The following is a 25,580-nucleotide window of genomic DNA, read 5'->3' as shown; positions in this document are numbered from 1 at the left end:
CCCTTTTTGTACTGTTTTGCGTTACGCACTCAGGCTGTTGGTGTGAACTTGATGCAGTAATAATATGTAGGTTCAATTTTTCTAAGACTCTCTCTAAACCTACTTCGATTTTGCCCAGCGTAACTGTCAAAACATTTATAGATTGTTTGACTGTATCAATCATTACAGAAACAAGATACATTAGCAGTGCCTGGCTTATTTAAAAAAATGTATTTTTGGGCCCTGCTGTTTTTTCGAGTTAGTCTTTGACAGCCTAGGTTTCTGTGGGGTTGTGTGTGCACCATTAGACTAAATGTCTAGAGTTTCAGCACTTGATAACTTCCAGGATTTTTTTAGCGGGGGTACAGTGCCACTGTCTACGTCACTGTGAAGATATCATCATCAATTATCTGAATACACCTGTTTTTCAGTTGTCCCTCCTCTATGCTTCCCAAACTGTGATTAACAGTGTCCCCCCTACTCACACATACAGTAGTTTTATCCTTTGCTGAGGGCCCTAATGTGTCCATTTGTAATGGTTTCTCAACAGAGGTGATTTGTCTTTCAATAACACCTATGGCCCCAGTGAGATAGCTTAGCAATGTCATGTTAGCAGCTTTGGGCTTACTTATCGACTTCAGTGAATGACTGTCCGCTGCTTTTCTTTTACCCATCTTCTTTCCACTAGCTCAAGCAAGGATAGGGGCGAGATGTACCCTTCCGACGGATGCTGGATGATATAGCCAAGACAATGGGCCCAGCGCGGCCTATTCCGACCTCTGACGGGCGCGGACAGGCCCGGGCCCGCCCTTGGCCCGGTCTGTCCCCGGGCATGCCCGCACGTCCCGCGCTGCGGGAGATCAGTGTCGTTTTTATGCGCGCCTCCTGGCGCGAAAATCTTGCGCCGGTTGTGGCGACAGCAGGGGCCATGGGGAGCCTGAGACTTGCAGTCCGGCTCTGTTCCCTCTCCCTCAGGCCGGAATGGCAGGTCAGGGCAGCAGCAGTAATTGCGGGCTTACCGAGCTGGGGAGCTTAGTGTTTTTTTATGTGCGCCTCCTGGTGCAAAAATCCGACGTCGTGGTGGTGGCAGCGACAGCAGGGGCCACAGAGAGCCTGGAACTTGTGGTCTGGCTATGCTCCCTCTCCCTCAGGCCGAAATGGCAGGTCACGGCAGCAACAGTAATTGCGGGCTACCCGAGCTGCGGGAGCCTGGTGTTTTTTATGTGCGACTCCTGGTGCAAAAATCCGACGTCGTGGTGGTGGCAGCGACGGCAGGGGCCACAGAGAGCCTGGAACTTGTGGTCTGGCTATGCTCCCTCTCCCTCAGGCCGGAATGGCAGGTCACAGCAGCAGCAGTAATTAGGGGCTTCCCGCGCTGCGGGAGCCCGGTGTTGTTTTTATGTGCGCATTCTGGCATGAAAATCCGGCATCGGTGGTGGTGGCGAAGGCAGTAGCCACATGGAGCCTGAAACTTGTGGTCCGGCCCCGCTCCCTCTACCTCTCCCTCAGGCCGGAATGGCAGGTCATGTATTTGTCTCTGTGAACCCCAAACTGAGTCTTTGGTGGTGAAGGTGTTTTCACTAACATAATACAGGGAGGATAGATGTTTAAAAAATGTACTAGTCACTCTGGCCTGTGCTATCTTGGCATGTTACGGGATGCACCTATCATGCAAATTTGATAGGCCCGCCTCCTTCCTCAGAATAAGCTCGGGGGTGTAGAGAATCACGATTAACCAGATCAGTTTGACCTGAGAAAAGAAGCAGTATAACTTAAATTACTAATGTCCCAAAAACTCATAGACTCTGAGCCCTGATCCATCCATGTCAACTCATCCCTGTATGATGTTAAAAATATAATAAACTCTCTGAGGAGGAGGAACTTCAGTGGTGCTAAATTGGCACTGTCACGGCAGAACATCATCCAAGTGCTGCCATCAAGATCCCCTTTCCCCTTAGTGCCAGCAAAGGCTTTCTAGTCTTCAAGTCCTTTTAAACCACTGATCCTCCCTCTCTCTCAGAAAGCAACATAAGACTCTTGAGAGAGAAGAACAAACATTCTTCCCCCAGCCTTCTTGAAGAGCATGGATCCCAACAACTTCCTCAGGGGAAATCTGCCCTTTTTGGAATCATGTAAGGAGACCCAGTCCACGCCCCTTCCATCCCTACACCTAGAGAGCAGTGGATGCAGGGATGCTCTCAGTGGCGATGCTTGTACTCTACAGCACCCACGGGCACCTTGCACCACAATTGTCCAATATCACAAATGGAGCAAGAATGAAAGAGCTACGCATTGTGTGCCAAGAAGCAAACAGACGAGGAGACTGGTATAGAATCCCAGCACTCAACCTTGTCCCGAATCATGGACAGTAAATAGATCTTGTATGGGCAGTGCTATTTGGGGCAAGAACAAGACACTAGGAGCATGAAACATGTAAACGAATATTTCAAAGAGGAGAAAGCAACATAGAGATGAGGAAAAGAAATGGCAAAACAAACAAAGATGCCATTTGTTTAATTGTAAAACAAACACCAATGAAAGCACCATCACACAGGAAGAGCCAATGCCAGCAACTGGGGCACAGTAGATGACACTCCACACTCCTGCTGGGGTCAAGGAGGTCTCTTATCTATTTATATTTGGTGTTATTTACTCACGTCTCTGATCACTGGTGCTTCCTTTCACCTCCGAGTCCTCGCCATCCAGAGAGCAATCTTCCTGCTCTTCTTTGATGTTTGGTACAGTAGTCTGTTTGATGTCTGCCATTACTGTAAACAAATGATATATTACCAAATCTGAGCACATAACAGGAATCTCCAAAGACAATTACTGAGCAGAGACATTGCATAAGTTGGAGGGGGGAGGGGGTCAGGTTGCCTTTGTAGCTCTCCTTGAGCACTCGTGGCAGAGGCAGCGCACTCTTGGGGGATGCAGCGCACTCGTGGCGGAGGCAGCGCACTTGTGGCGGAGGCAGCGCACTCGTGGCGGAGGCAGCGCACTCGTGGCGGAGGCAGCGCACTCGTGGCAGATGCAGCGTACTCGTGGCGGAGGCAGCACACTCGTGGTGGAGGCTCTGCACTCGTGGCGGAGGCAGCGCACTCGTGGCGGAGGCAGCGCACTCATGGGAAGGCAGCGCACTCGTGGGGGAGGCAGCGCGCTCGTGGGGGAGGCAGCGCGCTCGTGGGGGAGGCAGCGCACTCGCTGCGGAGGCAGCGAACTCACGGCGGAGGCTGTGCCCTCGTGGCGGAGGCTCTGCACTCGTGGCGGAGGCTCTGCACTCGTGGCGGAAGCAGCGCATTCGTGGAAGAGGCAGCGCACTTGTGGCTGAAGCAGCGCACTTGTGGCAGAGGCAGCACACTCGTGGCAGAGGCAGCACACTCGTGGCAAAGGCAGCGCACTTGTGGCGGAAGCTGTGCACTCGTGGCGGAGGCTCTGCACTCGTGGTGGAGGCAGCGCACTAGTGGTGGAGGCAGCGCACTAGTGGTGCAGGCAGCACACTAGTGGTGCAGGCAGCGCACTAGTGGCGCAGGCAGCGCACTAGTGGTGGAGGCAACGCACTCGTGGAGGAGGCAGCGTACACATGGCGGAGGCAGCGCACACATGGCGGACGCTGTGCACTCGTGGCAGAGGCTCTGCACTCATGGTGGAGGCTCTGCACTTGTGGTGGAAGCTTCATACTTGTGGACGAGGCTCGGCAGTCGTGGCAGAGGCTCAGCAGTCGTGGCGGAGGCTCTTCACACGTGGCAGAGGCTCTTCACACGTGCTAGAGGCTCTTCACACGTGGTAGAGGCTCTTCACACGTGGTAGAGGCTCTTCACACGTGGTAGAGGCTCTTCACTTGTGGTAGAGGCTCTGTACTCGTGGTAGCGGCTCTGTACTCGTGGTGGAGGCTCTGCACACATGATGGAGGCTCTGCAGAGGCGGTGGAGGCTGCACACTCGCAGCAGAGGCAGTGGAGGCTCCACACTCGTGGCAGAGCCTGCACACTTGTGCCAGAGGCTCTGCACTCATGGCTGATGCTGCGCACTTGTGGCCAAGGCTCCACATTCGTGGCCAAGGCTCAGCACTCGCGTCGGAGGCTGTACACTTGTGGTGGCATCTGCGCTGTAAAAAAAGTGTACTGTGGAGATCCCACCACGAGTGTGGACATCCTGCCATGACTGCAAAGCCTCCACCACGAGTGCAGAGGCTCTTTGTGAATTGGGCCCAGAGTGTGGAGGATTGTATAATGCTGAAGTCTCTGTCTGGTACCAAGACACTGATCAGGCTCTATGCGCCTTTGTCAACATCTGTCAGAGGGTAAAGGCATGAGGGAAATATAGAACCTAAGAGCTCTAAGATAATAAGGCGTAGAGCTGTGTTTTCTCCATTATCATTGGGATCAAGGGAGGTTATTTGTATGCCTTTTTCAAGTGGGCCTTGTTTTCTCACCTGTAATAATATTGAGGCTTCTCTTAGTCTCACAGTCCTCATTATCGGGCACCATGGGGCAGTCCTCGGCCTCCTCCTTGTAGTTTGAAAAAACAGCAGGTCCTGTGTCTACCATTACTGCCAAAAATAAAATGAGACTCAGAAGAAATACAATCACAGAAGTGCATGTAAAGGCTGCAAAAGAAAATGGTCAAGAAAGCAAGAGGAAGGGGACGAGGGAGAGGCAGAGGGAGAAATGTAAAACTGGTGACTCCTCTAATGTTAAACTTTCACCCGTTAGTTACTCAAGGTTCCATCCTAACCCACTGCTGTTCAACTTATATGTTGCACCTTTCGGTGAACAGGTACACAACCTGGGATTCTATCTCCACCCATACACTGATGATACTTAGTCATTCCAGAGAATGGACTGCACAAATAAAATCAATAACATACCCACTTGCATGCCTCCAGTCTGGGCATGGATGAGACAGATACAACTGAAACATATTCAGCAAAAAGGCTGAATTCCTTAAGCAGGATGGAGGAGGGTCAGGGTCTCTTTCAAGATCTATGTCAAATGCCAACTCTGAAGGCTGTGGAGAATAAACAGGGTGTGCAGAGGGGGATGCATTATACTAAAGCCTCTGTCTTGTAATAAGAGAATAATTAAGGTCTATGTCTTGGTCATCATCTGTCAGATCCTAAAGGGACGAGGGAAATGTACCACTTTCAACAGCTCACAAACATGAAGGAGTAGAGGGGATTAAGAGACGACATGTTATGTCTTTTTGAAGTGGGCCATGTTTTCTCACCTGTAATAATATTGAGGCTTCTCTTTGTCTCACAGTCCTCATGATCGTGTTCAATGGCGCATGCCTCGGCCTCCTCCTTGATGTCGGATGAAATAGCAGGCGTTGGGTTTACCATTACTGTGAAAAATAAAATAAGAATCCGAAGAAATACAACCACAGAAGTGCAGCTAAAGGCTGCAAAAGAAAATGGCCAAGAAATCAAGAGGAGAAGGATAAGGCAGAAGGAGAATTGTGTGGAAAATGATGACATCTTCTGTAACATTAAGTTTGCACCCTTCAAAGTTACTCAGTGCTCAGTTCTTAATGATTGCTGTTCAACTTGGGGCAAGGATGTGGCCCTATGGCTAGAGCGGGTGAACAAGGTTTGAGTCTTGGCAGGGACGCTCAACATCCTGTGATTATGGGCAAATCACTTAGGGGTAAATGCATCTAGCTACTTTGCAATCGCAAACGTTGCGAATCGCAAAAAAAGGCTGTTTGCGATCGCAATGTAGTCGAATACAATACAAAATAGCTGATTCGCAATCAAATTTGCTAAAAATTGCGATTACTTTAATACTGATTTGGAATTCGCGATTCTGCTATAGGTAATCGCAATTAAAGATTTGCAAAACTTATACATGAAAAAAAATCACAAATTGCGAATCCTTAAAAAATTGCAATTAGCAATTCTTAAATAAGAACAAATTCTATCAGGTGGTAACAATTTCAAATTGAACAAATCAGATGCAAACGACTTAAAGAGTCCCAGAAGGCATCAGAACGTTTCACAATGGCAGCGCTCTACGTCATGGCAAGGAGGATGAGACGAAGAGCAGCATCATAGAGAAGGAGGAGGATACAGGAGCGCATATTTAGACTGCGTGTTACTTTGCTAGGGTAGACGGAGGAAGAGATTTATGATAAATATAAGCTGAATGCTGCCACAATCTATGCGCTCACAGCTGAATTGGATCCTATACTGGATACAATACGTGCAGGACACATGCCATCCCCACTCATGCGCAGGTCCTCTGTTCTCTGCACCTCCTAGCTTCAGGGAGCTTCCAGGGATTCATTGCTGCAGCTGAAGGTGTCTCCTAAAGTGCCCTTCCAAGATTTTTCAATGCATTCCTTGGTGCCATGCTGCAGAGGATACACCACCACATTCGGTTCCCCGCAACACCACAGGAATTGCTGCAAACTAAATTAGATGTTTATCAAGTTGCCCATTTTCCATATGTCATAGGTTGCATCGATAGGATGCATGTAGCCATTTGTACCCCCTAAGGGAATGAGTATATTTACCAAAACCAGAAATCTTACCATTCATTGAACATTCAAGTTATCTGCAATTCTAAAAACATAATCACAGACATTATGGCTAGTTACCCTGGCAGTGCACATGACTCCTATTTCTTCAGACATAGTGGCATACACAGATGTGTACTTGTGGGTGAACTTGGAGAAGGATATTTGCTCAGTAAACAGATTTAATACTGACTTGCACACCTGTCTGCCATGGTGACACATTGCAGTGACTAATAATGTATTTTCTTTTTACATCCTGTAGGTGATGGCGCATACGCTGTGCGCTCCATCATCCTGACTTCATATCTGAATCCTGCTAGACCAAGCGAGCAGCGATACACTGAGGCACAAATCTCCACACACAACATGATTGAGAGGACATTTGGGTTAGTAAAATCTCGGTTTCGCTGCCTTCACAAAACTGGTGGTGCATTACAGTATAGGCCGGAGACTTGCTGCAAAATAGTCGTCACATGTGCCATGTTGCACAACATATCCCCAAATAGAGACATTCCCCTGGTAGACTTTGACAGCGAGCCAGTGGTAGACATCCAGCCAAGACAACCGCCGCAAGCGGCAGGCGGTCCAAATGCAGCAGAGGGTATCACTCAACATTATTTCTAAGGTGGGTAGTCATGAGACAACACAGTAGGTGCTCTCTGGTTTATTGCAACAATATTGTGGTAGCGTTAATGCACACATACCAGGTGCAGAAAAGTGTTATGTGAAAACAGACAAGTAAATGACATTGCCTTGGCACTTACATGTCAGTGGGAACAATGTACATGCTGCTAGTTACCTCACCAGAATAGAACCTGTCCAGGTCACTACTATTTCCGGCCATGCACTCCTGCGGGCCTCTCAGTAGGCTAAACCACATCCCTAATTGAGCCTTCCGCGTCAGTGTTGCTCCTGGTACTGCGCCTCCTGGGATCTGTGACGCGTGCCGGTAGGCCACTGAGGCTGGAGGCCTCCTCACTTTCCCCCACTGCAAGTACGTTGGTGCCACCAGCTGCAGCAGTCTGGAGTTGTTCCACTGCATTAGTGACCTGGATGAGGCTCCTGGCCACATCCCCAGAGCGGTGGCTCATCTCCTGTGCATGCTGACAGCACGACAGGAAAGCTGAGCTGTAGTTGTGCTCAGCCTATTGATTGCCCTGGTGGAACCGTCCCGGCGCCCCATCAAACTGTGATGCCTCCTACCATGGGAGGCATGCTCACCCTGGATGACCCTGCACAAGTTGTGCATAGCTGTTGCAACACTGGCTAGGTTTTCCATGTTTGCCCTGTGCCCTTCAACTACAGCAGTGGTGAGCTCTCTCAGGCAGTCATGTTTGTCCCCATGTGTGTTGCCATTGTCCCCACTTGCCCTGTATAATCCTCATGTTTCTTCCTTGCAGGCGCTGGACCCTCAGCATCTTGCCCTCCAGCCCACTCCAGGCAGCTGCCCCATCGTCCTCTGCAGATGTCAGGATTGCCCTGGGCCTTCGCCTGCAGAAATGGATGGACCTGCGCAGCACTGGTACCTCTGTTGGTGTTGGTGGTGTGTTGCCAACCTGCTGTGTGGGCGTACCTGTGTCCCTCTCTTCATCACTGTCCAAAGCAGGCAGTGGTGGGACTATTCGCCTGCACCGAGTGGGAGAAGGTATGGGTGAGGATGCTGGCCCTTCTGGTAACTATTCTCCACCTAACCAGTGGGCCTACAGTGTTTCTGCCGCTGGGGTTTTTCTTGGTTGTGTTCAGGACTCTCTGTCAAAGCGCCGGGACACCCGCTCTGGGTAGCCGTGCGCTCAAGAAATACAGTTCTAACATAACATAACATAACATAACAACTCCTCAGACTGATCCTCTGCTCCCTCTGACTCGTGGACGTCAGCCACGTCACTGTCCTGTGCTGCTGCATCTGTGATTTTACACAGTGCAAGTTCAATTATTCTTTTTCTGTACATGTGTGTGACATTGCGAATGCAAATGTCTAATAAATTTACGTCTGTTGTGGACAAAGTCTACTTTAGTCATTTCCTTGCTGTACTCTGCTGACCTAAAGCTGCTTTCGTCCCTCCTGGCCTTGCTCTTACAGTTGTCTGTATACAACTCCCACAATGCATTTGGGTGTTGCAAGTAAATTGTGGACTGGACTTAGGTATACTACACTAGGCAGGATATGCATTTGGGGCTAATTTAGTTACATTTAACATTGAAATATATTTAGCAGTGGTCACACCTTGGGAGGCACCCGCCTGTTCAGAGGTGTAATTCTGTGTTATCCCGACAACTGCCTCTGGTTGCAGTGTGGATTCCACCGTGTCCTCCATGGGTGTGTTTGGACGTTCAAAAGATGGTCCCCCTCCAGTTTCTTTTGCAGCTGCTAGCCTTTCAGCCACCCTCTCTTTAGCTCGGCTGCACAGGTCGTACCAGCACTTGCGCAGGTCCGAGATTGCATGCTGTGTTATCCCCACAGCATTAACCTTAGCGTGGATTGCCAGCCAAATTTTTTGTTTGACTGACTCTGCAACTTGCAGGGAGAGTTTACCAAAAAGCTCTCCCTGCTTACCAAAGTTTACCAAAAATTGTGGCTTTGTACCACTTCCTCAATGAGGATTTCCAGTTCACTGAATTTGAGCTTTCTTTTCCTGCCTCTCTTTTCTCTTTCCTTTTTTTGGGGGCCATGCTGTTGTTTTCTCACTAATTCTGCTCCAAACACAGCTTCTTTCTGCTCACTTCCACCAGTCTGCCTCCTGCTTCGACTCTCTCTGTGAACAGGTGTGTGCATTCACTGATTCATCACTGATTCATCCCAATGCAGCAATATGGGTAAATCGCGATTTTGTAATAGCGGGCTTGCCATTGGAAATAGCGAATGTTACCGATTCGCTAAAATATAGTGAATTTTTTTATGCATTCACTTTTGCGATTCCGTAATAGCGATTTCTTAATAATTGTTGTTAAGGAATCGCAAAATCGTTTTTTAATGCATGTGCCTCTTGATCTCTCCGTGCCGAACAAAAAATGGATGTGTCCGTCTGTAACGCAACTGGTGCTCATGTGAAGAGCTCTCATACGTACGAGTCAAGTTTGCGTTATATAAAACTCTGTGGGAATTTTTGTTGTTGTTGTTGTTGTGCCTTTAGGCGTACAATTACACACCTGGGATTCTATTTCCACAGTACTCTGATGATACCCAATCGTAGCTGAAAATGAACTGCACAAATAACATCCCTAGCAACCCACCCTCATGCCGCCGGCTCGGTTCAGGGTGAAACAGATAAAAGTGAAACATATTCTACAAAAAGGCTTGATTCCTTATCCTCTGTCTCAAACTCAATCACCAGTCCCCACCAGAATTGCCCAACATCAGAACAGCATAACAATCTCTTTCTAAGTAGCTACTGCAACTAAATCTCAAGGCGTCATCCTCAACTCCAAACTTGGACTAAAAACGTATATTAAAGCCATAGTAAAAGAATCATCAGAAACATCAGACCTTTCTTCCTAAATGTCAACTTTAAGACCATTGTCCAAATAACAATAATTGCAAGCTTCCAGTAAGTGGTGCTTTTCTGCCAGGGTTCTTAAGAAAGGACAGTCCTTCTCCCCTAGAGTCATTCTGCAGCCTGCTGACCAACGAGTGCCCTCTGGCACCAGAAAATGTGGAATTTGACCATATGATGCCCGAGTGATTTAACACCTTTAAACATGAAGTACATACAAGAGAGCCTATATCACATATAAAGCATTACGCCTCGGTTCTCCTGAGTACAATAAAATCCAAATCAACATGTCTGGAAGGTTCCAGAAATGAGGGTTTCCTCTTTTTGAAATGCAAACTTCAGGGAATAATTCACGATGAGGCGCTCTTCTAAGAATGTATGATCTGGGACTCCCTCGTCAGTCAGCATTCAACTAGCTCAACTCTGGCTCAACTCAAATATGATCTAAAGAACCACCTTGAGGGGCGTGGCCAAGATGGCGGAGTGAGCGGTCGCACTCTCTGCGAGCTCCCGTGAACCCGAGCCCCTTGACCGCCTTTATTTGCAGATCTCCTCCCAAAAGGCCGGGGATCTGTTAAGGGATCGTGAGATCTTCCTGCAAAGACATCAGCGGTGCTGGTAGCTCTCAGAATCGCTGCCTGAGAGCTCAAGGAGTGTGTGTGGAAGTTGTGCCAGCACCGTGAGAAGACGGCGGGCCGCAGCCACGAGGCCTGACGCAGTCCGGGGAGGTCCTGCGGTGGAGCGGCTGGCTGGAGTGTTGGGGCTCCACTAGCACTGCGTATGGCCTCACCTCGTTCCCGTCCCCACTCACACCGTTGGTGGACAACCCAGACTTTACCCCAAAAATGGAACAAGGAACGTTCACCCACTGAAGGCGGGCGGGCTGTAGGGCCCCGTGTCACATGTATGGCCCAGAAGGAGTTATCCCCTTCCTGCAATTCCGCCAGGAGTTTTCACTCCCTGAGGCTGAGAGACACCGCTATATGCAAGCTCGCCATTGGGCTCTTCAGCCACAGGTGCGAGAGACAGCCGATAGGCTCTTCCTCCCGTATGAAAAATGGCTACTGTCGCGTACATCTGATTCGAAATTGATTACGGATCTCTATAGGTTGCTACAACCGCCTTCAACACATCTATATAACCCCGGGAGGGAACGTGGGTGCGGGAGCTGGGAAGGACATTGAGCCCTAAGGAATGGGAGCACATATCCTATAGCGCGAGGCATTCGGCATACCACATGGGTCTCAGTGACATGCTGACTAAGGTCTCCACCTATTGGTACTATACACCGGAGCGGGTTCACGAATTTGACCGTAGCAAAGAGGACACATGTTGGCGGGGGTGCGGGCACCGGTGAACACTTACGCACATTCTATGGGACTGCCCACTCCTGGAAAACTACTGGAAGGAGGTACTAGATGAGGTTGATTCCAACTTTGGCATTGAACTACCACGTTTTCCAGCATACACCCTGCTAGGTCTCCCGAATGGCCTGATGTACCCACTTAGATCCCGTAGGGGTAGGCAAATAGCCATCGCGCTGGGTTCAGCTGTCCAAAACATCCTGATACATTGGCGTACTTCCACTACTCCCTCTATGACTGGTTGGCTCCATAGATTGTGGCACGTGTTGGGCATGGAGAAACTGTCGCTCACAGCGGCGGGAGATATAGTGCAGTTTAATGAGCTTTGGCAACCATTTCATTCCTTACTGCTTTCAGAATTTAAAGAACTTACCTGTCCCAAATACCTCCGCCTATTGCGACTCACGAGCCCGGCACCGTCGGCTCCGTTAACTGATGAGAGATCCGCTTTCCCTGTGGGGGGTGGCTTTGTTTTTTTTTCTGGTTAGGGTCAGTGCACTGGAGGAGGGGTGTGGGAGGGGAGGGGAGGGGAGTTGGGTAGTTTAGGGTTTTGGGGGGGTGTGTGCAATAAAAATGTCACCTCATGCTGCGACACTGCATACTATGTACCACTGTACTGGACTGGCACACACGAATTGCACCTGATAGTTCTTCGCCGGGGCTGAGGCTTGCCCGCCCTACCTAGTCGCTCCTTGATGATATATGTCTGTCCTTGTATGTTGTGCTAAATAAAATACTTTAAACCTAAAAAACCACCTTGTTACTCTGCATTAGTAACACCTGATTGTGCTCCTACTTCGGCTTGAACACAAAATAGTTTTTAATCATGCCTTAGATTCTGTTTGATATCACCTCAAGCAGATCCGTCTTCTGGTGCAGCTTGTGTTGCCATTTATGGACCATAATCCTATTTTGATCTCATCCTCTCATCTGTGCTACCAAACCGAATGACGTTGCTACATTATTCTCATTATGGCTTCCCTTATGCCATTTTCCATCTGGTCTTCTGCTTCTACTTACATAATGTTTTACTTGTTCGTGTTGTACAGAGCTCTTCTGATGAAGGACCAGGGCGTGTTCAGATTGACTCAGGATTACAGCCTTTGTAAGGTCTCTAAGACCAGAGAAGTCTTTTCAGCCACAGTGCCACAAGGTTTCTTATGTCTCCTGTTGTCATTCGTCCAGCGCAGTGTGGGGGAGTCGCTGCTCCCACAGCGGGAGTCTCCCCTGGTTCTCACTGAGGTGAAGATACTTAAGAGTCATGGTAAGGTCTCTGAGTGGACGGATGCCCTTCTGGTGACCGCAGACACTCCTGTAACAGTGGCGGCCTGGGTCACTACAACAAGACACTAACACCCTTGAACCGCCATCGAACACAGGCGTTCTTGTATCTGATACTGATGCTATCTCTCAATGACTGTGAGACTCACACCACCAGGAATCCCCCCAGCAGAATACATTTCTCAGAGTATTGCAAATGGCAACACAGGTGCATAGTGTGTGAAGAAACGTGTTAGCATTGCATGTCAAATCTGGGCAGCACTGCCCTGGTGATCTTGATATTTTTCCACCAATGAAGCAGACACTCCATTGGAAGGGCGAGACAACTGACCAGAAGAGCTAAGGCTCTGGTGAAAGAGGGTCAGCAAAAGGGTACCCCCCACCCCCCACTCATACCCAACGGCCTCAACTGCCTCCTCACACCAGAGGTCGCTGGATCCTGTAATCAGCTGATGTTAGTTCAGGGGCAGAGGCCTTTTTAGCTGCGCCCATTAACGGGTGGCTGTCTACTGGCCCTCCCTGGTTAAATCGGAGAAGCCTAGGTTAACTGGAGTCCTTGTCCATCCTTGTGTGAGGCATATAGGGAAGAGAGGGAGAGAGTGAGTGAGTCTAGGGGAGGTAGAGTGTGAGTACACACGTCCGTCCAGCAGTCTAAGAGAATCTCACTCACAGGAATGGGGGTGGGACGTTATGTGCGTCTGCACAATATGAACGTTCCTGGCAAGCCATCCAAGGACACAGATCAGGTGACCCATACAGACCGGTTTCTCTGTGTGTCCTCCCTCTTACTGGGTTTAATTCCACATCTGTCGTCTGCCAAACAACCTTTCTTGCGCTGCACTGAAACCCACCCAATATCCTTTTCTTATATGTTAGAAAATGTATAATTATAACAATGCATTTTAACCAAGTCATGGTATCTCACAGCGAGCACTGCCACAGCTCAATGCTTCAAGTGTTCAACCCTCAACATTGGAATTTCAGGCCAGCGCCCAGAGATACGTGTCTCTGTCAGCCACAAAACCTCAATCTATGACTACGATGCTGTAATATGGCATCCTAATCAAATCATGCAATAACCTCACAGAATTGGGCAATGGTCACAGAGTGAAAGCCATGGAAATATCTGAGACCACGCCACCTGTGCCTTCAGTTTGGACGGACAGGGGTTTGAAGAGGTGGAGGACACTCAACGAACTTGCCATGATGACATGTGTATGTGTCACAGGAACCTCTAGCAGCACTTCAGTGTTGTATGTGCTCAAGTACCCTCATTGTTTCTTCAAATTCCACATATGTATGTATAGGGATTTATATAGCACAAAGCAATGACCTTCTGATGGGTTTGGATTAGGAACGTCTGCAAAGACAAGATCTCATGTCGGTGAATAGGAAGGACAGAATCCCAATGACATCTGCCACGCTACTGTTCTGAGGCGAGCTGGGGAGAATGTATTTCAATGTGTGTTGGAATTAGGTAGCCTGGCCTAGGGCAAGACTAACATCTAGAGGCACAGTGTAAAGGTTGCAGACCACCCAAAAGTAACTTCACGCAATAGCACTCAAAAAGAAAACACTACACCAAAATTATATGAAAATACGTGTTGCTTTATATAAAAATAATATGCTCTCTGTTGTCAAATTTAAGTATCTCACATGTAATTAGCTCAGAAACAGTTTAAATCACTTTCAGGGTCAACAATTACGCTTTTCAAATTATTGGCAGATTATCCCTTAATACATTCAAGTTGGTTGGATTATAGCAGGAATACTTATTCAAGTCTAAAACAGAAGAGCGACCAACATTTGTAAAACAGATAAATCACCTGGACATTTGGCAAATAAATCTTACTCTTTTATAATTCAATCAAGTAATGTCTGTACCCAGCTTACTTTATATTATTTCCAAACACAGCTTTACTTTAAGTTTTGGCACAAACAACTTCTAAATCCAAGCAGAGCAACACTCCCATCTACATTAGAGACATTTAGATAATCTGATTACTCAAATGAAGGCCATTGGGTTAGCCCACTTAAACCAGCATTTAATTATGCCCTTGTAGGTAGTCGAATGGAATTCTATGGAGTACACTATGCTTGCTTTACACAGTACCAGTAATTGTCTCCTTTTAGCTCACAGTCAAAGAGGGTTTCCTCAGGTTACCCACCACGTTATAAATTGCAGTAACTGAGAGGAGCAACAACCATTAATAGGTTACCAGGTGATCACAGGCTCTAGCGCCACCTTCCCCCTCCAGATAACCTCCTTACTGTCAGTTACAGGCTCCTTCGAGGTCCCTCCAGCCTCACGTCAACCCCTCCTGCCGAGCCAGCTGCCTTTTTAGTGCTGGGGCGGGGGAATAGTGAAGCGCCCTCGCTTCCTGGACACTAGGGTAGAGAGTTGGTGAAGCGCCCTCAGGAAGGCCCCCTTTCCGCTCGCGCTGGCTCCTTTCTGAAGCGCCTGAGCGAAGGGGGGAGAAAATGAAGCCTGACTCTTTCTGGCCGGGAACGCGCTAATCGCGGGGACATGCGCAATGCGCTCCTCGCTCCTCACAGCCGGATCTGTCCCTCGGCGCGCAGCTCACACACGAGCACTCGCCGAAGCCGCCTCCTCACAGCGCTCCTCACCCGAAAGTGACGTCGTCGATTTCCACTGCCCCGGCCTCCACTGCGCATGCGCGGGGGAAAAGCGACTCCGCTCCGGGCCTGCTCAATCCTCGGCCCCTTCTCTCACCACAGTTCGACAATTTCACGGGGGAATCAGCGCGCTGGCGCCGGGAAGGAGCACTGCGCTCACACTTATCTCCGGATCCACACAAAGCGCGACAGGTGCCCCCGGGGTCCCGTTTTCGGCGCTGGCCTCACAAGGTTGCCCAGGCTCAAGGGAATCTTCCACCAGGCTCCAACCACTGGTTCATCAACACAGGGTCGGCTCCTTGCCAGTTCTGTCCCAGGTAAGAGGTGCCCAGTGCCACCCAGGACGACAGTTATCTTCTTGTTTCTAACAGGAAAAGGGGGGGATCAAAGGGGTTCCACAGAATGAAGCTTCAGGGTGCTTTCTCCTCACTAGGACCCCAGCCCTCTTCCCTAGACAGTTACTAGGAACCCTCTCAGTTCAGTTTCCAATGCTGGGCAGAGGACTGCGCTCCACTGCGCTGCAGTCTCCTTACCCTACCTACACCCTACTATTTTGAAGTTAGGGGTCAGTCAGGCGCCCAGGGTCTCCCTTAACTTTCCCAGCGGGGACAGGACAAGGAACCCACAGGAGGAATAGAGAAGTGGAATTAATAGGCTGCTTCCCAGTCTAGAAGTTCAACCCTTACACTAGTCTCCTCCCACCTGCCAGGATAGCCTGTCCTCCAGCTGACTCTCACAGGTAGACAAAATGGCTGCCCCGCATTCCGCCTTATATAGGCTGCCCTTCAGTGGTCCAGAATGGACCAGAAGGTTCTGGAATGCCCTATGTTGGTCTATGGCCAGGTTCTGTTGGTGACAGTTGGGGCAGTTGGTGGCCACCATTTTAGGTGGTGCCAACTTTCCTGTCAGAACAGGCCTCTGGACCTGAGGTAAAAAACTATGAGGGGGAGAGGGAACACCTATCCCCCCTGGCCAACACCTATAAAAATCCAGTAGACACAAAAATTAATAAGGGTATGAGGGGCAAAAAAGGGGACAAAATAAATAAAAAATTAGGAGGGACTTCGCCAAAAAGTCAGACAGGTCTAACACGCGTCCCCCCCAGCTGAAAGTGGGGAGAACTACCCAACCCCTTGGGAGTCCTCATCACTAAGGCGGAAATACCTGGAGAGACCGTCTGCATTGGCGTGGTCCACTCCAGGCCGATGTTCCACCCGGAAGTCCATTCCCTGTAGGGAGATGGACCACCTCAACAACTTGGGATTTTCCCCCTTCATCTGCATTAGCCAGCGAAGGGGTCGGTGGTCGGTCTGAACCAGGAAGTGCGAGCCAAAGAGGTATGGCCGCAGCTTCTTCAGAGCCCACACCACCGCAAAAGCTTCCCTCTCAATGGCACTCCACTTCTGTTCCCGGGGAAGCAGCCTCCTGGATAAGAAGACTACAGGTTGATCCAGGCCCTCTTCATTGAGTTGCGATAGCACTGCCCCAATGCCATGCTCTGATGCATCCGTTTGGACAATGAACTCCTTGGAGAAGTCTGGGGCCCTCAGGACCGGTGCCGCACACATTGCCTGTTTCAATTTTTCAAAGGCTTGCTGACAAGCCTTTGTCCAAACTACCCGTCGAGGTTGTTTCTTGGAGGTGAGCTCTGTGAGGGGCGCTACAATAGTGCCATACCCCTTCACAAAGCGACGGTAGTAACCTGTGAGGCCCAGGAAAGCTCGGACCTCAGTCTGGGTCTTGGGGGGTTCCCAGGCCATGATTGCCTCAATCTTCGCCTGCAGGGGCTGCACAGTCCCCCTACCCACCAAGTGTCCAAGGTACACAACCGACCCCTGCCCAATCTGGCATTTGCTGGCTTTGATGGTCAATCCAGCTTGTCTCAGGGCCTGGAGAACGGCCTGCAAATGCTGCAGATGGTCCTCCCAGCTGCTACTGAAGACAGCAATGTCATCCAAGTAAGCAGCAGAGAAACTCTCCATTCCAGAGAGGACCTGGTTCACCAGCCGCTGAAATGTGGCAGGGGCGTTCTTGAGCCCAAAGGGCATCACACAGAACTGGTAGTGTCCCTCAGGCGTGGAGAAGGCTGACCTTTCCCTTGCTCCATCTGTCAAGGAGATCTGCCAGTACCCTGAAGTGAGGTCAAAGGTACTCAGATATTGGGCAGCTCCTAGCCGGTCAATCAATTCATCCGCCCTAGGGATCGGATGAGCATCAGTCCTTGTCACTGAATTCAGTCCTCGGTAATCCACACAGAACCTCAGTTCAGGTGTGGTGCCTGGGGGTGCGGCTTTTGGCACGAGCACCACCGGACTGGACCAAGGGCTGTTGGAAGGTTCAATTACTCCCAGCTCTAGCATCTTGGCAACTTCTCCATGTATGCTAGCCTTCACCTTGTCAGACAGCCGGTAGGTCTTGGACTTCACTGGTGGGCTGTCTCCTGTGTCCACATCATGGGTACACAGGTGGGTCCTTCCCGGGACAAGGGAGAACAAAGAAGAGTACTGCTCCAGTATCTGGCGGCAGTCCTCCCGTTGCTCAGGAGTGAGAGTAGGAGAGAGATTCACTCCCTCCACTGACCCATCCTTCTCTTGGGATGAAAAGAGATCTGGGAGAGGTTCACTTTCCGCTTCCTCTCCCCCGTCAGTCACCATCATCAGCATGACTTCGGGCCTCTCATGGTGGGGCTTGAGTCTGTTGGCGTGTAGCACCCGTAGGGGCTGTCGAGGGGTCTTAAGGTCCACCAGGTATGTGGCCTTACCCTTCTTTTCCAACACCTCAAAGGGGCCTGTCCAGCGATCCTGGAGGGCGCTAAGCTCTCCAGGTTCCATCACCCACACTTTCTGTCCAGGCTCCAGTTCCACCGGGTGAGCGTTGTGGTCGTACCACTCCTTCATGACTGCCTGGCTGGCCTCCAAGTTGTCAGAAGCTTGCTTCCACAACTTCGCCATTTGGCTCCTGAAGGCCAGCATGTAGCTCACCACATCCTGGGGGGGTTTCCTGGGAGATTTCTCCCAACCATCCTTCACCAGGCTGAGAGGACCGCGTACAGGGTGCCCATACAGAAGCTCAAAGGGGCTGAAGCCCACTCCCTTCTGGGGCACTTCCCTGTAGGAAAAAAGTAAACAGGGTAGGAGGACATCCCATTTCCTCCGCAGGCTCTCGGGCAGACTTCTGATCATGCCCTTCAAGGTCTTGTTGAACCTCTCAACCAGTCCATTCGACTGGGGGTGGTAAGGAGTGGTGAACCGGTAGGTCACTCCACACTCCTTCCACATTGCCCGCATGTAAGCTGACAGGAAGTTGGTCCCCCTGTCGGACACAACTTCCTTGGGAAATCCCACTCGGGTAAAGATTCCCATTAGGGCTCTTGCCACTACAGGTGCAGTGACTGTCCTCAGAGGTATTGCCTCTGGGTACCGTGTGGCATGATCCACCAGCACCAGGATAAACCTGTGACCAGCTGCTGTTGGTGGATCCAAAGGCCCTACAATGTCGATGCCCACCCTCTCAAAGGGGGTGCTAACGACTGGAAGTGGTTCCAGGGGAGCTTTTAGCTTCACCCCTGTTTTCCCACTGGCCTGGCAGGTTACACATGTCCTACAGTATGTGTTGGACGCCGCTTTCATCTGAGGCCAGTAAAAGTGGAGGACAAGCCGTGCAAAGGTCTTGTCCTGGCCTAAGTGTCCTGCCAGGGGTATGGCATGAGCCAATTCCAAAAGAAAGGCTCGGTACTGTTGCGGGACTACCAAGGCCCTCGATGAACCAGGCGAGGGTACCTTGGGTTCACTGTAGAGGAGTCCATCCTCCCAGTAAATATGGTAATGTCCCGTAACATCACCTGCTGCTTGGGCTTCAGCCTGTCGCCTCAGTCCCTCAAGGGTGGGGCACTCCCTCTGCCCCTTACAGAATTCCTCTCTGGTAGGACCTCCCTCCACATGCCACTCCGCAGGGATGGGCAAATCCTCCAGAGAGTCCACTTCCCCCTCCACGGACTCCTGGTCCACCACCGCAGGTGGCCGATCTGTCTCATGGGGTGTGGAAGCCGGAGCAGGCTTTCTCTGTCTCCGGGTCTGTCCCTTTTTAGCAGCGGGTTGGGCCATTGTTCCAGGCTCCAACCCAGGCGAACTCCCTCTCCGGGCAGTCGCAGACCGTGTGCTGACACAGGCCCAGTCAGGTGTACCCAGCATCGCAGAATGCGTCCGGTATTCCACCTCTCTCCAAGTATTGTGTTCCATGTCATTCCCCAACAGACAATCGACTGGCACGGCAGGGCTTACGGCAACTCGAAGTGAACCTGCAACCCCCTCCCACTCAAAGGGAACCTCAGCCACTGGATAGTGGCCCATTCTGCCGTCAGCCATCGCGGCGGGGTGGAGTACATTTGGAACAACCTGCTCTGGGGACACCAGCTGACTTCTCACCATAGTCATGCTGGCTCCTGTATCCCTCAGAGCCTCCCCTCTCTGGCCATTGATGGTAACCCATTGCCCATACTTTGTAGTATTTGGGGGCACCTGGATCTTTGGCACCATCTCCCGTTCTCCCAGGGACACTAAGGTGACACCCGCCCACTCACCCCCCTTATCTAAGGGCAACTCCTCCCCGAGCGCTACACTAGCTACTCCCGGTGACTTTCCTCCGGTGGGAGGGGGTGGTCTCTTTGGGCATCTGACATCTCCCTTATAATGTCCAACGCCACCGCATTCAAAACAGTGGAGAACCCTGGGCTGCTGGCTCTGGCCAGGATGAGGGTTCCGGGGCGGGTTTGCCCTAGGGGTGAAACCTGCTCCCTTCCCTTGGAAGTTATTTTGGGGACCTTTAGAGAACTCTTTCTTTTTCTCCCCCCCCTCCTTCTTCTGGGGGGCGCCCTGTCCGGCTTTTTGAGATTCCCCTCCAGTCCCCTTGGTGGACACCCGGGTACTTGTCCAGATGTCCGCCTCCTCTGCAAGCTTCCGGGGATTGGTCAGCTTGCTGTCTACCAGGTGTTGGCGCAGCTCGGGAAAACATTTCTCGAGGAGGTGTTCTCTCAAAAACAGATCATACAGCCCCTCATAATCTTTTACCTCACTGCCCTTGACCCAACCCTCTAAAGCCTTTCTGGCGTAATCAAGGAAGTCCACCCAGTTCTGAGTTCCCATCTTGTGGCTCCCCCTAAACTTCTGTCGGTACCTTTCTGGGGTGAGCCCGAACTTCCTCAATAACGCCAGCTTCATGGTGGGGTAGTTTGTCTGTTCCTCTGGCTCCAGGGCCAACAAAGTGTCCCGACCAGCAGGAGGCATGTACTTGTACAAACTACCCCCCCAGTGCTTCTCCTGCACTCCATGAACCTTCAAAGAGACCTCATAAGCGGCCAGCCACTTAGCAACATCATCCCCCTGACTGAAGCTCGCTATTAGGTCCTTTGGGATATAGGGTTTGGTCTCCCTGGCTGACTCTTTCGGTTCGCTGCCACCATTCCTAACAGGAGAGGACCCCCGCTGTAGACTTTGGAGCTCCAGTTCCTTCAGCCTAAACTCGTGGACCATCCTCCTCTCCTCTTTCTCCTGTTCCAGCTTAGCCAGCTCCCACTTTAGCTGTCTTTTCTCCCTCCTATCAGTGAGCTCGGCTTCTGTGAGGCTTTTCCCAGAAATGCTACTGCCCTTTCTGGAATAGGACACTGGTCCGGTGAGCAAGTTTTCCCCCTCATGGCGGAATAACTCCTCCACCCCCCCTTCTGTGCCCTGGTCAACCTCTTCATCCTCCTCCTTTGTCTCTTGGTGTGCCTCCACCCAGGCCCTAAGGCTAGTCTGGAGCTCTCCCTTCCTAGCACCATGCTTGAAAAAGACCCCCATCTGCTGGCAGAACATTCTCAATTGGGGCACAGAATAGACTTCCAGGTTTTCCACCGCAAACTCCATGGTGAATCTGGCAAACCTGGATACACACCAGAAATTTCAGAGGGGTGCGGGTAACCTAAAACCAACTCCACCCACCACCAGGAATAAATTTAGAAAAAACAAAAAGACTAATTGGGAGGGCCGCAAGGAGAAAACTCCTGATGTAGGTTAGGTGTATTACGCCAAATTACTAGTAAGTAGCTGCAACCAAGTCCGCAATCCCACCGCTAGGCACCAATATGTTGGAATTAGGTAGCCTGGCCTAGGGCAAGACTAACATCTAGAGGCACAGTGTAAAGGTTGCAGACCACCCAAAAGTAACTTCACGCAATAGCACTCAAAAAGAAAACACTACACCAAAATTATATGAAAATACGTGTTGCTTTATATAAAAATAATATGCTCTCTGTTGTCAAATTTAAGTATCTCACATGTAATTAGCTCAGAAACAGTTTAAATCACTTTCAGGGTCAACAATTACGCTTTTCAAATTATTGGCAGATTATCCCTTAATACATTCAAGTTGGTTGGATTATAGCAGGAATACTTATTCAAGTCTAAAACAGAAGAGCGACCAACATTTGTAAAACAGATAAATCACCTGGACATTTGGCAAATAAATCTTACTCTTTTATAATTCAATCAAGTAATGTCTGTACCCAGCTTACTTTATATTATTTCCAAACACAGCTTTACTTTAAGTTTTGGCACAAACAACTTCTAAATCCAAGCAGAGCAACACTCCCATCTACATTAGAGACATTTAGATAATCTGATTACTCAAATGAAGGCCATTGGGTTAGCCCACTTAAACCAGCATTTAATTATGCCCTTGTAGGTAGTCGAATGGAATTCTATGGAGTACACTATGCTTGCTTTACACAGTACCAGTAATTGTCTCCTTTTAGCTCACAGTCAAAGAGGGTTTCCTCAGGTTACCCACCACGTTATAAATTGCAGTAACTGAGAGGAGCAACAACCATTAATGGGTTACCAGGTGATCACAGGCTCTAGCGCCACCTTCCCCCTCCAGATAACCTCCTTACTGTCAGTTACAGGCTCCTTCGAGGTCCCTCCAGCCTCACGTCAACCCCTCCTGCCGAGCCAGCTGCCTTTTTAGTGCTGGGGCGGGGGAATAGTGAAGCGCCCTCGCTTCCTGGACACTAGGGTAGAGAGTTGGTGAAGCGCCCTCAGGAAGGCCCCCTTTCCGCTCGCGCTGGCTCCTTTCTGAAGCGACTGAGCGAAGGGGGGAGAAAATGAAGCCTGACTCTTTCTGGCCGGGAACGCGCTAATCGCGGGGACATGCGCAATGCGCTCCTCGCTCCTCACAGCCGGATCTGTCCCTCGGCGCGCAGCTCACACACGAGCACTCGCCGAAGCCGCCTCCTCACAGCGCTCCTCACCCGAAAGTGACGTCGTCGATTTCCACTGCCCCGGCCTCCACTGCGCATGCGCGGGGGAAAAGCGACTCCGCTCCGGGCCTGCTCAATCCTCGGCCCCTTCTCTCACCACAGTTCGACAATTTCACGGGGGAATCAGCGCGCTGGCGCCGGGAAGGAGCACTGCGCTCACACTTATCTCCGGATCCACACAAAGCGCGACAGGTGCCCCCGGGGTCCCGTTTTCGGCGCTGGCCTCACAAGGTTGCCCAGGCTCAAGGGAATCTTCCACCAGGCTCCAACCACTGGTTCATCAACACAGGGTCGGCTCCTTGCCAGTTCTGTCCCAGGTAAGAGGTGCCCAGTGCCACCCAGGACGACAGTTATCTTCTTGTTTCTAACAGGAAAAGGGGGGGATCAAAGGGGTTCCACAGAATGAAGCTTCAGGGTGCTTTCTCCTCACTAGGACCCCAGCCCTCTTCCCTAGACAGTTACTAGGAACCCTCTCAGTTCAGTTTCCAATGCTGGGCAGAGGACTGCGCTCCACTGCGCTGCAGTCTCCTTACCCTACCTACACCCTACTATTTTGAAGTTAGGGGTCAGTCAGGCGCCCAGGGTCTCCCTTAACTTTCCCAGCGGGGACAGGACAAGGAACCCACAGGAGGAATAGAGAAGTGGAATTAATAGGCTGCTTCCCAGTCTAGAAGTTCAACCCTTACACTAGTCTCCTCCCACCTGCCAGGATAGCCTGTCCTCCAGCTGACTCTCACAGGTAGACAAAATGGCTGCCCCGCATTCCGCCTTATATAGGCTGCCCTTCAGTGGTCCAGAATGGACCAGAAGGTTCTGGAATGCCCTATGTTGGTCTATGGCCAGGTTCTGTTGGTGACAGTTGGGGCAGTTGGTGGCCACCATTTTAGGTGGTGCCAACTTTCCTGTCAGAACAGGCCTCTGGACCTGAGGTAAAAAACTATGAGGGGGAGAGGGAACACCTATCCCCCCTGGCCAACACCTATAAAAATCCAGTAGACACAAAAATTAATAAGGGTATGAGGGGCAAAAAAGGGGACAAAATAAATAAAAAATTAGGAGGGACTTCGCCAAAAAGTCAGACAGGTCTAACAATGTGCATGTGTGTCCGTGCACATCAATGTCCTGTGGGTTCACCATGTGAGAGGAGCATTTGTGCCTTATCATCAGGTTGATGATAAAATGTGTCTAATTTGTCACTTACTTGCTTGGTTACTGCTGCTTTTACTCTGGGCCCCCTTATCATCCAAGTGGTGCAGCTCTTCCTGTCGTTCCTTCATTGAAAATGTGGACAACACAATCACAGAACCTGAAATTTGGAAGGAAAGCAGTCAGTGAACAGGTTCTTGTGTGATTGTAAGAAATTGGGTTACTGGCTGAGGGGGGGTGAAAACCCTACTTAAGCAACAATCACAATTCTATCAGGGTGAAACACAAGCCAACCTCAAATTAACATGTGCGTATCTCTCTGGTAGCTTGGCACAAAAGAAGTCATGCTTAACTTAGAGGCAATGTATAAAGATGTATGCAACACTTCAAACAGTAATAAAGCAAAAACACAACACAAGAAAAATCCCATACAAATTTAGATAGGAGTAAAATTAAAAAATATATATGAGATTAAAACAACAAAAATCCAATCAGTAGAACTGGAGATATGCAATTTTAACGAGTTTATGTAAATATATTGCAGAATGGCTGGATATTAGGACTCTGGGCCCCTTACCGCTGTTAAAAAGTGCTGAGGTGCAGGTGCTCTCCTTTAAAATCATGGTGACCCTAGAGTAGTAGCTGCAGGCCCTGCCACTGCAGTGAGGGCTACCCTTCATCTGCATGTTCTGGGACTTTTTGTAACTGTAGCCTTTTGTCCCTGGTTGACAGACAGGTAGCCTCCTGTATTTTTCCAGAGACTTCCAAACCCTAGATTCTTCCAGAAAGTGCCGCCGTCTCTGGATCACCTGACTTTAGGGTATATTAGGGAGGGTTCTGGCCACACATCCCTGTTACACTACTGGACCTGGAGACTCTCTGCTGGAGTGAAGACTGGAGTGCTAGAAGGATTGCATATAGAAGCTGCAGTCGCAGGCCTGAAATCTGTTTAAAAGACTACTTGAGTGGGTGGCACAATGAGTGCTGCGGGCCCACTAGCAGCATGTAATTCACAGGCCCTGGGCACATGTGGATCCACTTTGCCAGGGACTCACCAGTAAATTAAATGTGGCAATCGGGTTTAAGCCAATTTTACCATGTTTTAGGGATTGAGCACACTCACTGCTCTATTGCGATCGGTTTGGAATGGCCCACAGTATTTATCAAAGACGAGCATCACAGGGAGTTTACCAGGTTGAATACACCGTACAGTAAGATATTGAAACATAGGTCCTTATGAAAGGTAGGCAGAAATTACTAATGTGCCTATTGATTTGAATAGTAACAGGAGTTACTAGTTGAAATGAGATCATGAGGTTAATGGAACACCGCTCTGCTTTTACCCATTTCAAGAGGTAAAGCTTTACAAAAGGAGAATGGTGAAAAGGACTTGGAATAAAAAAATACAGACATTGGTTAAATTCCCTATTTCTAGGAAAACAGTACATAACTGGGAGGGAATCCTGTAGGAAGTTGGCTCTGTATATTCTATACCAAAGTGAGGTATAGTGTGCACAGAGCCCAGTGGAACTGTGAAGGTAGGCAGAGGCAAAGGTAGATAGCACCTCTCTCTCTATTTGTGGTAGTGTGGGGGAGCAGTAAGGGTTTATTAGAGGACAGTGTTAAGCATGTGTTGTACACACTCAATCACCAAATGATTGCACACACTCAAAGACTGAATGGGTTTTGTATAAAAATATTATCCCATGGGAGAAAATAGTGTTATCGGTTCAGAGATAAGTACCTTGCTGTCAGAGTTGGGTTTCTGGGGTTAGACTCAAAGGTCCCCCCGAGTCAAGGATGCACGCTCAGCGACACTAGGGAGGCCGGTGCAGAGTGCTGAGCCCAAAGTTATCCAATGGGTATGGAGGTCTTC

At 49.9% G+C, this 25,580-nt stretch overlaps 1 protein-coding gene across 2 annotated transcripts in view; it reads right to left on the bottom strand.

Moving 5' to 3' along the window:
* The window catches only part of LOC147737009 (uncharacterized), an 82,594-nt gene that overhangs the window by 35,264 nt on the left and 21,750 nt on the right, over positions 1-25,580 (bottom strand). For both annotated transcript variants that reach the window (XM_086957202.1, XM_086957123.1), the window contains exons 2-5: positions 23,760-23,864; positions 5,205-5,321; positions 4,411-4,527; positions 2,637-2,747 (exon numbers count right to left, since the gene is read on the bottom strand). In XM_086957202.1, coding sequence (XP_086813328.1) covers positions 2,637-2,747; positions 4,411-4,527; positions 5,205-5,321; positions 23,760-23,835 — 421 coding nt within the window. In that variant the 5' untranslated portion in view covers positions 23,836-23,864. The remainder of the gene's footprint in view (positions 1-2,636; positions 2,748-4,410; positions 4,528-5,204; positions 5,322-23,759; positions 23,865-25,580) is intronic.

This window comes from Lissotriton vulgaris, chromosome 1_1 (assembly GCF_964263255.1).
Source record: "Lissotriton vulgaris chromosome 1_1, aLisVul1.2, whole genome shotgun sequence".
NCBI classification, from domain to species: domain Eukaryota; kingdom Metazoa; phylum Chordata; class Amphibia; order Caudata; family Salamandridae; genus Lissotriton; species Lissotriton vulgaris.
This window is presented reverse-complemented; position numbering and strand designations above follow the sequence as displayed.